Source organism: Ochotona curzoniae, unplaced genomic scaffold (assembly GCF_017591425.1).
Source record: "Ochotona curzoniae isolate NIBS_2020 unplaced genomic scaffold, NIBS_Ocur_1.0 contig_2699, whole genome shotgun sequence".
Classification (NCBI taxonomy): domain Eukaryota; kingdom Metazoa; phylum Chordata; class Mammalia; order Lagomorpha; family Ochotonidae; genus Ochotona; species Ochotona curzoniae.
This window is the reverse complement of record NW_024465561.1, coordinates 1,096,330-1,112,729: the sequence shown is the minus strand read 5'-3', so window position 1 is coordinate 1,112,729 and position 16,400 is coordinate 1,096,330. Positions and strand designations below refer to the sequence as shown.

Genomic DNA, 16,400 nt, shown 5'->3' with positions numbered 1-16,400 from the left:
CCACAATTAAATCTTAAAAAATGAAGCAGCTAAGCAGGGTCAGGCCTGGTTATTACTCGGATGGGAGGTTTGGTGACTGGTGAAAGAAGTGTCAGGGGACAAGCCAGGTTCCTTGGGTGGGTGACGTGCCCTGGTGAGGCCAGTGCATCAGAAACCATCCCCCTTGTCCCCAGCACCCCTCCCCCTCCCATCCCTCCCAGCGATGCAGCTTTAAGCCAAGGGACAGACAGACGGCCACCCAATGCTTGTTCTCTCCTCAGTTTAATGGTGGTTAGTGGGATTGCCAAACCCCCTCCCCGTTCCCCTCCCTGCCCTGTACAAAATGTTGTGGTTTTTATTTATTATTTTTTTTTACAAGAAAAAGGGGGCCATAGCCAGGAATAGGGGAGGGGGTGCAATCTGATATTTTCATACAGATTTTTGATTTTTTAATATATTATATATAAAACCATAGAGACCACATATTCCCCTCCCCCCCAAACTCGTTTCCCCCTCCCCGGGGGGCCTGGAGGAGAGATGGGGAAGGCCCCCCAGGAGTGGGTGGACAGACACACATGGGAGTGGGATAGACATGAGGGCAGAGGGAAGGGGGGCCCAGAGACCTGGGGAGGGGGGCATCTCCCCCACTGCCCCATCAGCTATCACACGTAGACACGGAATCCCTGCTTCACGCCCGCCCCCCACCCTTCCCCGACCGTGCAAACATGGCTTTGCAAAGAGGTGCCCAGAGCTCTACGAACTCTCACAATGGCTGGCGTGGGGTCTGAGACCCCCAAAGAAACCTGCGTTCCCCTTCCCTGCCCACCCACTTTCCCCAGAATCTGACCCCCTCCCACAAGACCTGGCTCGGTTGCCCCGGGGCCCTGGCCTGCCCCCAATCCTCAGCCCCCTACCCAATCCCTACTGCCCTCCCTGGACTCAGGGGTGTGTGTTTGTGTGTGTTGGGGGGGTTGTCTGGACCTTAGGTCCTTGGCCTCTGGGGCACCGAACATCTGAGTCCTCGCTCCTGGCCCCCGCGGGGATCCAGGCATCCAGTCCCCCGCCCCATCCCTGTCCAAGCATCCGACATGTTAGTGGTGGGGGGAGAAGCCCACCAGCCCCGGCTCTGGTAAATGTCTCTGCTGGCTCCTTGCAGCTGGCAGTGGGGCGGGGGGCAGAGGGGGGAACCCCAGCCCAGGCCCAGGCCCGGGGTGAGGGTGGGGTCAGATGAAGAATTCTTCTTTCCTCTTGTGTCCGTCGCTGCCATTGAGGAAAGCTTCTCTGGCTTCTCCCTGCTCGTCCAAGCCACTGGCCTCATGGGTCAGATAGGAGCCTGAGCGGATGACAAGGCAGTCCCCGGGACAGACCCAGGAGTAGGGTGAGAGGGGACACACAGGGAGCGGTCAGGGGTCAGGAAGGGGACAATCAGGGGATAAAAGGTACGGTAAAAGGGATGAAAGCCACCTCCCCGCTCCCCCTGTCCCCGTCAGCAGACTGTCTGCTTATTTCCATCTGCACCCTTAATTCAGCTTCTCGTCGCTTTTAGAATCCTGCCTTCTTTGGAATCAGCCTCAGGTCCCGCTGGATTTATTTAAGACATAAACTCATTGTTTGAATGGCAGAGAGCCTGCCATGGTGGGGACTGGGCCAGGCGGAAGGCAGAAGCCAGGAGAACTAGGGAGCCAACACGTGCAGCCGCCCGGGGTGCTTTAACAGGTAGCTGGAATCCAATCCCTCCTCAGCCCGCCCCACTGCCCCAGGACCTGACTGCCTGGCTCCCCCACCCTCCTGCTTTGGGCTGTGGGCCCCGGGGTCCCCAGGCCACAGCCCACCCCTGACCACACTCACCTTTCTGTCGTACAGAGCACCAGACCATGCCCACTAGCACACATATGATAAGGAACACAAGGAGGGCGAGGATGCCCCCCACGATGGCATACGGAACCGACGTCTGAGCCTCGACCACCGCACCGGGGTCTGCGGAGGGACGCGATTGCAGGGCCAGGTTACCCCAAGTTCAGCCCCAGCCAACTGCTGGGAACTCGGAGGCCATTCTGCCCCATGGATTGACTTCTGGGGGTGTCACGGCACAGCCCACTTGCCCCTTGCGCACTGCATGACACTCGTTAGCTGCCGGGGAGGGGAGCACAGCCACCCCTTTGCACATTTAGCTGGGGTCTCCTCCCAACACCCCTGCTGGTGGGAAGACTAAGATGAGAGGCTAGCGGGGTCAGATGTGAAGTCAGCAGGTGCCCAGCCGGCTGTCTGCCCTTGAGTTACCTGCCCTGCCCTGCCCAAGCCCCCAGCACCTGTGCCCTGCCCTCACCGTAGACCACGAGCACGTAGAGCGCCCTCGCGTGACCGTGCTTGTTGGACGCCTCGCAGGTGTAGGTGCCGTTGTCCGCCGACACGAGGCCCGGCAAGGTGAGCGTCTCGCCCACCGCCTCCGCCCTCTCCGGCAACGACTCATTGCCGCGGTTCCAGCGGATCTGGTTGGGCCTGGGCAGGGGGCCGAGGCAGAGAGGTGAAAGGAGACGTGTGACAGCCAGGACGCCAAGGCCCCGGCACCCAGGTGTGACCAGAGGAGGTGCAGCTGACCCTGCAGGACCTCCAAGCAGGAGGCCCCCCCGACTGGCCGACCCTTTCCTTCCCAGCCATCTGCCCAGCTGCCAGGGCTCCAAACCCTCCAGGGCCCTCCCACCCTGGCAGTCCTCCAGCCACCCCCCCACATCTCCCTTCCCTCCTGGGACACAGGCGTCCAGGCCCTCAGCTCACCTGGGGTTCCCTGTGACCGCGCAGGTCAGCACCAGCGTGTCTCCCTCCCTCACCACGGCCTGGGAGGCATGGATCCGGGCTGTGGGGGAGTCTGCGGGCGGAAGAGCCAAGGGCGGGCTGTCTCCAGGCCTTCACGCGGGCCAAGCTCCCACTCCCGGCCCTGCACCCCGGTCAGCCGGGCACTTACACTGCACGTCCAGCACGTACTGCGTCTGCTTGCTGTGGCCCGCGGGCAGCGCCTGGTTCTGCGCCTCGCAGATGACGATGCCGCCGTCGTCCTTGCGGTCCACGCGAAAGCGTACCGTGCTTGCCACACTCCACACCTTGCCGTTCTCCTGGCCGCTGCTCACTCCTGCCCAGCGAGGACAGGGTCAGGACGGGACTGCAGGCTACCCACTCCAGCCACGTCCCCTCACGTCTCTGCCCAGATAACCAAGCCCCGCCCACCCATCGCCACGCCCCCTCACACCTCTGCCTGCGGATGGACAAGCCCCGCCTCCCTCCGCCATCGCCACGCCCCCTCACGCCTCCGCGCACCGAGGGGTTGGTCTCTTCACCAAGCCCCGCCCACCTCCGGCGTCGCCACACCCCCTCACACCTTTGAGCACTGATAGACTAGCCCCGCCCATCCGCGCCAAGCCCCACCCAGCTCGGGCCCCGCCTCCCGCACCTTTGAGCTCCTTGCGATCGCGGTACCAACGCAGAACGGCTGCGGGGCGCGAACGTGGCACCAGGCAGCTGAGCTCCACCTCGCCGCCCTCCACCGCCTGCTCGCGCACCTCCACCACTGGGTTCTCGGGCGCCACTGTGGCAGAGGGAGAAGGGGTAAGAAAGGCACCCTTAGGCTCCAAGCACCCAAGGCTGCAGGGCTCCAGAGCAACGCAGGGACAAGGTGGGAGATGGGGAAAGAGGGATGCTGTATTATTTGCTGGAGAGAGAGGACGCAGATGGGCGGAGGGGAGGCTGGTACCTAGCACGGTGAGCGTGGCGATCTGGTGGTGGGTGTCCTCCGTGTACAGCTGGCAGAAGTAGCCCCCCTCGTCCTCCAGGCGGGCATCTGACAGCCGGATCCGCACCCTTCTCGGGGAGAACTCCTCCAGCTGGAAGCGCTCGTCCTTCAGGGCTGGCGTAGGAGGAAGGCAGGGGCTTGGGGGTCTAGAGCCCCCACCTTTCCTCTCCGAGCTGAGAGGCCAGCCTCTGCTTCTTTCCTCCAGCCACACCTCAGGGTGGAAGTGGGCCACAAAAGAATCCCGGGGATACCAGAATGTTCTGGCACCTATTGCCTGTAGACCCAGGGGTCCAGGCCCAGCCCCTCCTCCCTCACACCCAGGGGTCCAGGCCCCAAGCCCCCTGCCTCCAGCACTCACCCCGGGTGCCGTTGAAGAACAGTGTCTGCCGGACAGGGTTCTGGATGACCACGATGGACCCGTCATACTGGTGCAGGCGGCAGGTGATCTCGGCCACACCCCCCTCGGCCACGGTCACGTTCTCGGTCTGCACTTCCTGCCCTGTCCCTGCACGGGCAGACAGCACAGGAGGGTCACGGAGAGCTACGCTCACGTCCATCCTCTCTGCCTCCTGGTCTCCTGCCTTCTCCTTCAGCACAGCCCATGCTGCGAGGCCTGGGGGCCAGAGCAGCTGAGGACTGGAGCTGTAACGAGGCAGGGGTGTGTGTGTGTGTGCAGCACGGGCACACGGGAGCTCAGGAGTGTCCAGGGAGAAGTCTCCAACCTGGACCTTAACGTGGGCAGAAGGGCAGTGAGCATGAGCGAGGTCACCCATGTTACACTGGGCACAAGTGAGCCCAGCTGTCCACCAGGATCCCCCAAGTCACGAGCAAAATCAGTGGTTCTTGTTTTAAGGCACTGGATTATGGCAGGCAAGGGGGACAATCCATTCCACCGTCCCCCCTCACCTCTAAAATTAACTGATGCAGTGCCCAGCCAGGCTACACTTTTCAGCAGTTCTTCAGTGCCAGGTGACCGAGAGGGACAAGGGTTGCACAGCCTGGCCCCTCACCAGCCCCAACTTCAGTCCTTCATGCTGCCTGGCAGGATGGAGAGGACTTCCGGGAGCTGAGGGGAGGGCAGCATCAAAGACGGGAAAGGGTGGGGGTGGGAGGTCCCTGACTGTCTCGCTGCCACCATCTGGCTGTGTAGGACTAGGATATGGGAACACATGACTGCCCTGTGCAGCGGCAGAGGCTTCAGGGCTGCGGGTCAGAGCAGTGAATCCACGCAGCTTAATCCCTGGGAGCCAAGCCGAGAGGCAGCGTGGCCGCGGCCGTGACCAGCGGCATCCCTGATCACCAGCTATCTATACAGGCTTCCAGGAAGCCTGCAGCATCAGACAACGGAGCATGGGCTCAGGTTGTTTTTGCAACAAAATTATCTTCTCATTCCACCATTTCCATGAAGGCCGACCTTCAGACAGACAGACACACACACACATTTTTTATCTTCTGATTCACTCCCCCAAATGCCTATAACAACCAGGTCTGGAGGGCCCAGCACGGTAGCCTAGAAGCTTAAGTTCTTGATTTGCACATGACGGGATCCCATATGGACACCAGTTCACGTCCCAGCTCTGCTCCACTTCCCATCCAGCAACCTGCTTGTGGATTGGGAAAGCAGTGGAGGACGGTCCAAAACCTTGGGACCCTGCACCCGTGTCGGGGAGACCTGGAAGAGGCTCCAGCCGTTGTGGCCACTTGGGGAGTGAATCAACGGACAGAAAATCTTTCCGTCTCTCCTCCTCTGACTTTCCAATAAAAATAAATCTTCAAAAACAGAAACAAAACAAAAAACCAGGTGTGGGGCGCACTGAGACCGGGGGTCAGAGACTCCACCCGGTCTCCCACATGGCTGTAGCAACCCAAGCACTTGGCCCGTGCTCCGCCACTTTCCCAGGCACCTCAGCAGGGAGCTGGACCGGAAGCAGAGCGGCATGGAGTTGGAACTGGCATGGCCATATAGGATGCCCATGTCGCAGGCGCTGACTTAAGCCACGTTGCGCTTGCTCAGGGTCCCCGTGAGGCACGTGCTGTGCTCGAGCACCGGGGGACAAGGGCGTCGCCTGTATAACCTGTGGTTCCCACGTTCTAAGAATTTCACTCATTCCCTTATTTCCTGGCCTTATTTCCAGAGATGAGTCAGATGAAAGCCTCCATCCGGGAAGCCTTTCCCACTGCCGGGGCGGTAGTGCCTCAGATGGGCCGCTTGTCTGCTCAGAGGACGGTTTCCAACCACAGAGGCTAAGCGGGGGGACCCCATTAATTCTAGGGGAACTGCCAACCTCCTATCCCAATCTTTACAGCTTTGTCTAGTGGAGCAAAAGCAAAACTGCCATGACGTCACGCGGAGGGGGCGGGCAGAATTTCCCAAAGAAAGGAGATGGCTCGCTCTTCTACCAGGTGAACTTAACACAACCTGGAACGACAATGTGATGTGTGAGGCTCCAGCAGCCACCTTGGATCAGGAGGACACGATGAGAGAAAGAGCTGGAAGGTGCTTGGGTCGCTAATGCAGACGGTGGCTGCTTACAGGAGCCCTAGCTCTCTCGCCCTGCCGTGCCCTTAAGTCTGCTACACTTGATTTTAGCCAAAAGGCCGAGAAGTGATATACACAAATATGCAAGTGCACTTCAAAAACACTAGAGACACGCATGGCATGATGGCCCAGTGCCTAAATCCTTGCCTTACATGCACCAGGGTCCCATATGGGTGCCAGTTAGTGCCCCAGCTCTGTTCCACTTCCCTTTCAGCGGCCGCAATGGCCAAAGCTGAGCCAATCTGAAGCCAGGAGCCAGGAGCTCTTCCAGGTCTCCCACGCAGGTGCAGGGTCCCAAGTCTTTGGGCCGTCCTCTACTGCTTTCCCAGGCCACAAGCAGGGAGCTGAATGGGAATCGGGGCCGCCGGGATTAGAATTGGCACCCATATGGGATGCTGTTGCATGCAAGGCAAGGACGTTTAGCTACTACGCTATCGCACCAGGCCCAAATCTGCCTTTTCAGCTAAAAACAAGATATCTAGATAAAATGTGTTTATTCTGGCACAAACAATTGAAATTTATACTCACAGCTTTTTTTTCCCCCATAATGTGCACCTTCCATGAACTATCTGAGGTGGCTCTTGCACATCTTGGAATACCATCCACCACGGAGCCAACCCCTGCCTCAAACACGCTCTCTCCTACGTTTTCTCAGGCTCCACACACGTCAGCGGTGGAGGTCTGGCATGCCTGTTAAGACACCCTCTCGGGATGCTCGGATCTGCTCCGGATCCCAGCTTCCTGCTAAGGTGCACCCCGAGAGGCTGGGTGATGCTTCCATGGGCGACCCAGATTGGCCTTGGCCCCAGCTGCTGTGGGCATTTGAGGGACAAAGCAATGAAGAAAAGATCTCTCCATGTGTCTCTGCGTTTCAAGTAAAAAAAAAAAAAAAAAGTCACAACTACCTGCTGACCACGTCAAAACTTGAGACATCGTCCAAGTTTTCTCTCTCCTTCCGCTCCATCTATCATCCATTCCATCAGCAGGTGCTGCTCACTATACCCCATGTCCACTCCCCTGTGGCCGCCTGCCTCATCCCATCTGTCCCCGGACACCCTTCAGAGTCCTCATGGGTCTCCCTGCTCCATGCCTGCCTCCTATGAGGCCTCCTCCACATGTTGTGGTTGTTTTATTTAAAAAAAAAAAAAAGGCAAATTGAATCAAGCCACTTCTCTTAACTGCTGACCCTGCCAAGAGCTGTTGATGACACGGAGCAGCCAAGGGCCGCTCACCCAGGCTGAGGCCTGGCCCCTGCCCAGCCTTGGTTCTGAGCATGGTCCCACAGAGGGAGGTCACCACAGCTCCTAGTGACACAGCCCAAGCTTATTTCTTCCACCTGCTCCACACCTGGCATCCCAGGCCTGTGCCCCAACTTCTTCATGGACAGAGACACTTCCTCAGAGGTGTCTCATGTCTCCCCAGCCCAACCACTTTCTAATTCTTCACCATGGCTTAATTTCCCCTTGGGGTCACTGAGCTCCTTGGGGTCACTGACTGCTATACATCCTGGTCGGTCGTCTGCACCCCCTCACTATGACAAAGGGCTCTCCAAAAGGCCTGGGATCACCCCCTGAGTTTGCTCCAGCAGCCCTGGTGCCTGGCTTGGGCCCAGGCCTGGGCTGGTGCCTGGGCAACTTGCTGGAAGCCTCATACATGGCAGCCAGGATCCCGTGGCAGGCCCACAATGCCTTTGGGCCAGCATCTGTCTTACTATAAACATCTGGATTGGTAACCCAGCCGTGATCACCCCTTGCTGTCCTCTGTGGATTTGGGGGGGCAGTGTCCTCGCCCTCTCGAGCCTCAACTGCTCCATCCATAAAATGGAGGTGATGCCAATGCCAGCCTCAGCAGGGGCAGCCCAGAGCCTGCCAAGCAGGGAGCCCCGCGGGCAAGGCTTTGGATTGGGACAAATCCCAGGCACACAAGCACACAGACATGGGGAACCACCCTGCACGTTCTGGCTCTTTGCAAAATGTCTCCAAGTCCGCCGACCCCCTCCTATCTCAGGGCCAGCGCGATGCTAGCCCCTGCCCGCATCCCCCATCTCACACATGTGGAGAATGAGGTCTGGCGGGAGCGTTGGAGGCAAGGTGTCCCAGGGAAGTCATGGGCAGATGTCATGGACTCCCAGGAACCATCTGGGTCCGTCCCCCATAAATGTATCTCCTGCTGTCTGCCGGAGGGTGCACATGGGGTGAGGGGGGCCTTTTGTCTCTCTCCCTCCCCCTCCGGAGGAGTCAGTAACCAACAGTGCCTGTGCCTAGAATATCAATGCCTTGGGAGCTTTTGTTTCGGGAGTTTGGGGGTGGTGGGGGCGGGACTTTCTGGTCCGAGAGGGGTTGAGCTCTGGGGACTGGGGCACTGGCCCTTTAAACTGTGTTGACAGCTGGGAGTCGTCATGGGGATGGTGCCCCGAGAAGGGGACAGGGTAGGGTCTGGGAGAGAGTGGGTGGGCAGGTGATGTGAGGCTCCTCAAGGAGTCCACAGACCCAGGAATCCCTTCCCCGCTCCCAGCCACTCCTGCTTCAGGACCCCAGACCCCTGTCCCCCTGCCCCCGCCAGTCCCCTTCCTCCAGCGGGCTACAGGAGTCTGCCTGCTCAGCATCCTCCTCTTCCTGCAAACCTAGGAATCTGAGCTGAGCCCTCCCAGCCTTCTCTTCCTGTCCCCCCCCCCCCCAACTGAGCCACGGAGGAACCGGGAGCTAGGGGGCTGGGGGTCCGGAGCACACAGCTGGTGGATGTTTCCACAGTGATTAAGTGGGCTGGGGGGGAGCACTGCCTGGGTCCTGAGTCAGCGAATACCCAAGGGAGTCTCAAGGTCATGCTGCAGGAAGGTCACAGCCACCCCTCTGGGCTGGGTCCCCAGGGGGGCTCCTGGCATCTTGCCTCTGTTCCCCCCTCCTCCCCTGGGAGGTGGTACATCCCTGCATCTTGACCGAAACCCCCCCGCAGCCCCCCATCAATGGCGGAGTCCGAACATCCTTGCACAAAGATTCGATTCTTCCCCAGCTCAGCCTTGTGAAGGCGCCTGTATTCGCTGGACCTAGGCGGCAGGGTCCCAGCCCCCTCTGGGAAACCTGGAGTTGGACAACATCAACCTCCCCAGTCCCTTCTTCCCTCAGGACCCCAACCCCTTCCTCAGGACCTGGGAGTGAAGACTCCCAGTCTCCCTCCTTCCCAGTCAGGGGCTCGTCCCCTCCTCCCTCCCGCAGGCTCAGGGGTCCAGCCCCAGCGCCTCCTCCCTCGCACCCAGAGGTCCAGCCCCTCCTCTCTCAGGCCCAGGGATCCAGTCCCAGCCCCTTCTCTCTCCCTCAGGTCCAGGGGTCCAGCCCCCGCCCTTCCTCTCTCACACCCAGAGGTCCAGGCTCCGGCCCCATCCCTACTGGAAACTTCTAACCTAGGTCTATGGCCCTCAAAACCGTGGTCCAGCCTCACTAGGCCCTCGGCCACCCTCCCAGCTGGGGGGCCCAGGCAGCAGGTCGTGGGGGCGTGGGGGTGAGTCAGCAGCTTCACACACAAAGTCGTCCCTGTGGCCCCCACATTCCTGGGATATTCGGGACTCCCGGAATGCCTGATCTCAGGCCCAGCCAGGGGGTGGGGCGCCCCAGGAGGCGGTCCCTGAATGCAGGCTGGGGGCCTCATTCCTAGGCCCTGTCATTGAACCCCCATGGTCTACCCCGTACCCCATCCCTGCTGCCCTCCAGTCACGCCCTGCCCAGGGGTGGGGGTCTGGCACTGGACCTGCTCCCTTGCCCCCACTGGGTTCTGGTGCCAGGGCCTGGGGTGTGTGTGTGTGCGGCCGGTTGGCCAGCAGTGAACAGCGGGTGCTTGGGTCCTGGTGCCACAGGCCCTTGGCTGCTGGCGGGTCTGTCTCCAGCTCTCCCCTTCCCAGAAGGAGAAAGCTGCCTTTGTGTCCCCCAACACGGGGACAGGCCAGGCTCACACGACTTTAACCCACCCCTCGGCCCAGCCTTGCCACGGCTGAGGTCTTGGAATCCGTTGCAGAACCTGACCCCCACCCCCGGCTCTGGGTGGATACGGATCAGCAACAGATACTTCTAAGACCCAGTCTTGGGGGTGGCTAAGGATGGGCCCCCCGCCCCCCAAATGTTTGCAGCACGAATGCTCAGAACTTCCATGGGGGTGGGAATGAGTCATGGAACGAGGCGGGGACTTTATCTCAATGAAAAACCCACCCACCATCATGACCAGCCCCCATATCCCCCCGCCCTGTCTTCCCCATGTCCTTCCATCTTTGCATCTGTGTGTCTGTCTATTGCCTGTCCCGTTCCGCTCAGGGTCTAGCCTGTGGCTCTCTGCTTGTGCTCCATGTGGCTCTCTAGGCACTCTAGGCTCCTATCCTGGCCCACCTCAGCCCCTCGGCCAGCTTAGATCCCAACACCCTCTGCTGGGACCCCCAGGGCTCCTGGCTGGGGAAGGGAGAACATTATTGAGTACCACGGACCCCTGTCTCCCATCCTTGTTCCTGCTGGCCGGCCAACTGAGAAGTCAACAGAGGAAACGGGAGCAGGCTTGGCCCTGCAACCATGGAGATCAAGGCCGTTCAGAAGTAGCCAGTGAAGAAGCTCTCATCACCCACTCAGCTCTGCAGAGAGCCCCATGGAGAGGCCGGGTAGGCCTGGGCCACGGGAGAGGGCCAACCAAGGCCGGGCCCAGCTCCTCTGCGCCCCTCTGCTTGCTGCAAGCCTCGCTTCCTCACAACACCCACGCCATTCAATTTAGAGAAAGTTTGCTGAGAGGATTAAGATGTCAGGAGGTGAGGAGGGACCAGGCCAGAGAGCTGTGTGCCCCAAGAGCCCAGGGGTGAGCCGTCCCCCTACGCTAGGTTCAGAGTGTCCCTGGCTCCAAGCTGTAAAGATTACACGGTAACAATGTCAGGATCTGGGGATGCCAAGAGACCCGGATTTCAGGGGGTGTGAAAGTCGCTGGGCTGCTAGGATGCTAAGAGCATCCAGGTCCTAGATGCAGCAAGATGTCAGGATGCTAAAGACTTCAGGATTCTAGAATCCCAGTGACGCAGAAGGTCTAAAAAAACCCTCAGGTGCTCTGCTTGCGGGGATTATTGCAAGCTAGGAACCTGTTTTAAGGAGAAAAAGGAAAGATGTGACCCACAGCTAAGGTGCCCAGGAGATCATCACTGCGGGTCTACAAGCCAAGAACAGAGGCAACACGGAAAGTTCTGAGTCTCCCTCACCCCCAGGCCCCCAGAAGGCTGTAGAAAGAGGAGCAGGGGGCAGGCAGTGTGAGCGAAGCTTAGCCACCCCCTCCATCTTGACCCTGCCCGTGGGCGGGAGGCCCTGACCCTAAGGGTGGGGGAGAAGCCACCATACTGGGTATGCTACACACTGGGTGCAGCCCCAGCCAGTCTTCCCTTTGGGGTCACCAAGTTCAACATCCTCACTTTACAAAGAGAAAACTGAACCCGGAACAGGGGGGTGTCTGCTCTGGCCTGCTGGGCCAGAATGGAAATCCAGCTCCCTGACCCCCGTGCTCCTGCCCAGCCTGGGGTCACCTGGCCACCTCTGCCCTCCCACACCCCCACTGAGTCCCTGCATTCCTCATTCTGCCCAGCGACCTCCCCAGTCATCCGCTCCTCCTATCAGCAGCTTGACCCCTCAGCAAGGGGACGACCCATGGCACACACACACACACACACACACACAAACACACACACACACACACACACACGGTATGGGTGACATTTCCTGACCTTGTCCCCAGCCTCAGGGTCACCCCACCTTGCAGGGTGGTCTCCAGCTTCTCCCAGTGTGTGACCATCGGGGGCTGCGTGTCCTGCAGGGGAGCAGTTCCCTGACTCCTGGCCTGGGCGTGTGAACCCGTGGTGAGGGTTTGGGGATGCATCTGCTAAGCCCACGTGGGTGCCCACATGTCAGGGCTCCCCAGCCCCCCCCCACCCTTCCTCAACCGCACACACAGGGACATCTCTCCCCCTCCCCAGGGCTCGCCACATCGCCCCGCCTGGCTCAGGGGCACAGGCAGAGAGGACATGCAGGATCCCAGGGTGAAGGTTGTAGGGGCAGAGAGAGAGGGCACAGCGAGACTTGGGACAGAGGGAGATGGGTGGTGGGGCAGGCTAGAGACAGAGGTGACAATGAGAGGGAGAGGAGGGCAGAAATGCAGGGGACAGAGAAGGGTAAATGGAGAGAAGGGAGAGGGGACAGAGTGACCCAGGAAAAAGGCAGAGGCCGGAGGACAGAGGTGGGTCACAAAGAGAGGCTAGAGGCAAGGAAGCAGACAAGGAAGCAGGCGGACAGACAGGAGGGACGGGACTTGGAGACGGGCGCAGAGGACAAGGGTAGGGGGACAGGGAGGCGACAGAGGGATCCAGACACCGGGGAGGACGGTGGGTCCGGCCGGGAGAAGGCGGGCTGGTTGCGGGCACAGGGAAGGAGGAGAGGGTCTCGAGCCCTTTGTCCCCGGCGGGATCCGGGCCTGCGGGTGAGGAGGGAGGGGGGGCTGCGGCACGACGGCCCGGGCCCGCGCCCCCTCCCCCAGCTCGCGGTTCCCAGCTGCCGGCCCCGCGCTGCGCTTTTGTCCCGGGGAGGGGGGCCCAGCCCGGCCCCGCGCGCGCATTGTTCGGCCTCTGCGGCCCCGCGCCGTGGCTCGGCTGTCATCGCGGCGCGCCCCCCGAGCCCGAACCCCGACCGGCCGAGCCCGGCCCCCGACCCTACCTGGCCCCGCCGCGGCCGCCCACAGCAGCAGCAGCGGCCACTGGAAGCGCCGGGCCCGGCCCATGGTGGTGCCGCCACCGCCGCCGCCGCCGCCGCCGCTCGCTCCCGGCCCGGCACCTGCACCGCCCGCGCCGCCGGTCCCGCCCCCGATCCCCGCCCCCTGCCCGCCCGGAGGCGGGGCGCCGAGGCCGGGGCGGGGCCAGGCTGGGGAGGGGGCGGCGGGGGAGCAGCCCCGAGACAATGGGGGTGGGGGGCGAGGGGAGCGCGGGGTGCGCGCCCAGGGCAGGTGTCGCCGGGGGGCGGTGGCGGTGGGGAGGTGAGAGCGCCGTGCGGAGGCGTTGGAGTGTGCGGTGCGAAAAGGGGGTGCGTGTGAGGGTGTTGCTGCGGGCTGGGTGCGGGGTGCGAGCTGTGCGTGACGGCTGTGAGCCCTGGGGAAGGGACTGTGGGGGCGGGAGGCGCAGTGAGCGTGAGAGGCGTTCTGGGCACGGGTGCGTGTGAAGGTGTCAGGGCCAGACGGGGGGCCTGGACTGGGGCCCTTCTTGGGGTCGGTTCCCTCCCTGTCTAGTCCTGCCTGGGAAACCCAGTGTGGCCGCCTCCTTCTCGGGGCAGTGAACCAGCTGCAGAGGAGCCCACAGCCCCTGGGGCCTCCCAGGAGCGTCTGGCCTCTCGGTGGTGGTCTCGTCTCTCCTTCCCAGTCCACAGGGCTGGTCGTTTCCCCCCTCCTGCGAGGGCACTGCCCCGAGCCCTCGCCATTGGCTGCCATGGACCTGGTGCACCTTACCAACCTGGGGGACCCAGGAGGACTGGGCAAAGTAGGAGACCTCCACAATCAGGTAAACCGAGGCCCAGAGATGCCCGTGATGAAAGTCCGTATTCGTTTTATCTCCATCACCCCTAAAAAAAAAGATAAACTCTCCATCCGGGCTCCGCAAGGGACTTCATCTGCCGACATCCTGTTAAAGCTCCTGGCGGCTCCTCGGTCCCCAGGACCAGAACTTGAACAGCTTCTTTCCTTCTCAGCTCTCAGTTCCCGGTTTGCCGTGACCAGGAAGAGGTGGCTGAGCTCTGCCCGGCTGGCTGGCCTGGGCTGGCAGGGCGAGAGGTGCTGAGCCTTCAGACCATGGGCAGTCCATAGCTGCGAGGTCCAGCATCCTTGCTCAGGACCAGGTGTGCACAGGCCTCCCTGCGTCGGGCCGCCCTGGGAGGTGTGGGCTTGCTTCTCATCTGTTATCTGCGGGTTCTGCTGTTACTTCCATCTGCGGGCACCATGATAATGGTGATCCCATCCCTGCCCTTTATTGCCAAGGCCTCTGTCCATCGCACTTCTAGTTACAGGTGACAGCAAATCCAACTCGAGAAAAGAGGGGTGAGTGTGGTGGGGCTGTGGGTTAAGTTGAGGACCGCTGGGATCCTTGGGAGGAAGCAGAGGCAGGCCCACCCAAGGGCTCGGGTGGGTCCCAGGCATGAGTGGGCCGTGTGTGAGTTTGTGCAGGCTTGGCGTGTGCTTTGCTGCCTTCCGAGCAGAGACTTCTTGGATGTGGCTATCCAACCTTCCTTCCTGGCCCGATGATGCGATGGGAGCTTTGGGAGTGAGTGCTGGGTGTGATGTCAGGAGTGGAGGACGCCACCCTGAGGCTGTGAGGTGGGCAGGACCGAATGGATCCTGTACGTGGTAGAACCCTCGTATGAACCAACCCAAGAACTAGCTCACAACTCTACTTATTGGGCTAACGAGTTTGCCTTTGTTTCAGCTCTTGGGAGTTGGATGTCTTGTTAAAAGCGGCTTTGTCCATTGTATGGCACCGGATTCACTCTGAGCTCAAGGAGGCAGCTCTGTTTGCAGTGAGGTGTGGTAAGGGACAGCTTGCATTGTGTGTTTTAAGATTTTATTTAGTATTTGAAAGGCAGAGTTACAGAGAGAGAGGTCTTCCATCTACTGGTTCATTTTCCAGTGGCTACAATGGTCAGGGTTGGGCTAGGCCAAAGTCAGGAATCAGGCGCTCCTACGTGGGTGCAGGGGCCCAAGCACTCGGGCGCTCTGCTGCTGCATTCCCAGGAAGCCGGATTATTCTCCGACCAGTTGGGATGCTGGTGTCAGAGGTGCTGGTGTCACCAGCTGCGTCTCAGGGCTGGCCCCTAAACGTTCTTTCCACTGAGGTTTTGAAGTGCATTTCCCTGGCCTTTGCAGGAAGGAAGGGCTGTGGACAGACCCCAGCCCAAACCAGACCCGGTCAGCGTCTCTGGGATGAGATTCTAGAATTGCAATGCGCGTGCGGTTCGGCACGTGTGGCAGTGTGGATCAGGTTGTTCCTGCAGAGGCTATAGGAAGCTTCATTTGCTGGGTGTGGGCCTTGAGGCGGAGAAAGCTGTTACTGAGGTATTCAGGTCACTGTGGGCCCCCGCCCTTGGAAGGACTAGTGTTGGTCTCAGAGGGTGGGTGGGGTCTCGTAGAAACGAGTTCCAACCGTAACCAAGGGGGGAGGGACGGTGTTAACAAGAGGAGTGACTGGGGCTAGCATTGTGGAGCAGCAGGCTAAGCCGCAACCTGCAGTGCTGGCATCCCATGTGGACTGACGGTTCAGATACTGGCTGCTGCACCTGTGATTCCCTCAAATGCTGCTGGGAAGGCAGTGAGAGACGGTCCGCTGCTGCCCACGTGGGCTCTCCCTGCCCTCACTGTTGTGCTGTGGCCATCTGGGGAGTGAACCAACAAATGGAAGACCTTTCACACACTCTCTCTTTTTCTCTGTAATTCTGGCTTTCAGATGAATAAATCTTATTAGAAAAAGGTCAAAGAAGCCACGCTGGCTCTTCCTAGTCTCTTGTTTCCTGTCTCACAGTGTGACCTTTTGCACGCGTTCCTGGCATTCAATGCCACCTGCCCAGAGGCCCACACCAAGGCAGGGGCGGGGTCATGCTCCCACGCCTAAGCCCCTGGAGCTACTGAAACTTCTTAAGTGTGTAAAGTACGCTTGTAGCCTGGGGGATCTTGTGAGAGGCACAGAAAACCAGCCCTCGCCAAGCCGGAACTGTGCATCTTAAAGGACGCTTACGCCCACTCTGTGTGAAGTAGAAAAAGCCAGCCTGAGAAACAGGGCAATGGAGGGGACCCCCCTATGAACACACACACACACACACACACACACACACACACACACACACAGAGAAATCAGAAAGGGAGAGGCAGCGATTGAGGTTCCGCAAGGGGGAAGACAGTCGATTTTCCACACAGCTCAGCCCTTCAATTCTATTTCCTGTTCCCCCATGAGGCCCGGAGACCTCACTCTCGCTTGGATTTTAAACTTCCAATAACACTGGTTTTGCTGAAGTCAGCGGGAACAGATTTTATTCTCACAACCCAAGATCTCCGAGCAAAATCGCCGGA

The 16,400-nt window shown here is 60.3% G+C and overlaps 1 protein-coding gene across 1 annotated transcript; it reads right to left on the bottom strand.

Annotated features, from left to right (window-relative positions):
* Positions 1-1,194: 1,194 nt before the first annotated feature.
* On the bottom strand, positions 1,195-13,113 carry CADM4 (cell adhesion molecule 4). Its single transcript, XM_040976206.1, has 9 exons — positions 13,016-13,113; positions 4,122-4,268; positions 3,725-3,877; positions 3,425-3,559; positions 2,942-3,106; positions 2,755-2,845; positions 2,306-2,478; positions 1,828-1,956; positions 1,195-1,312 (listed from the first exon to the last, which is right to left on the bottom strand). Exons 1-9 carry the CDS (start codon positions 13,077-13,079, stop codon positions 1,203-1,205), a joined length of 1,167 nt encoding a protein of 388 aa, XP_040832140.1. The 5' UTR covers positions 13,080-13,113; the 3' UTR covers positions 1,195-1,202.
* Positions 13,114-16,400: the final 3,287 nt, after the last annotated feature.

Bases quoted from the DNA above. Each gene is read 5' to 3' on its own strand.
- CADM4 (XM_040976206.1), bottom strand. From the start codon at position 13,079: ATGGGCCGGGCCCGGCGCTTCCAGTGGCCGCTGCTGCTGCTGTGGGCG. The intron at 3,878-4,121 runs GTGAGTGCTGGA...CTCCTACGCCAG, and splicing joins GTTCTTCAACGGCACCCGGG to CCCTGAAGGACGAGCGCTTC. The intron at 2,846-2,941 runs GTAAGTGCCCGG...TTCCGCCCGCAG, and splicing joins GTACGTGCTGGACGTGCAGT to ACTCCCCCACAGCCCGGATC.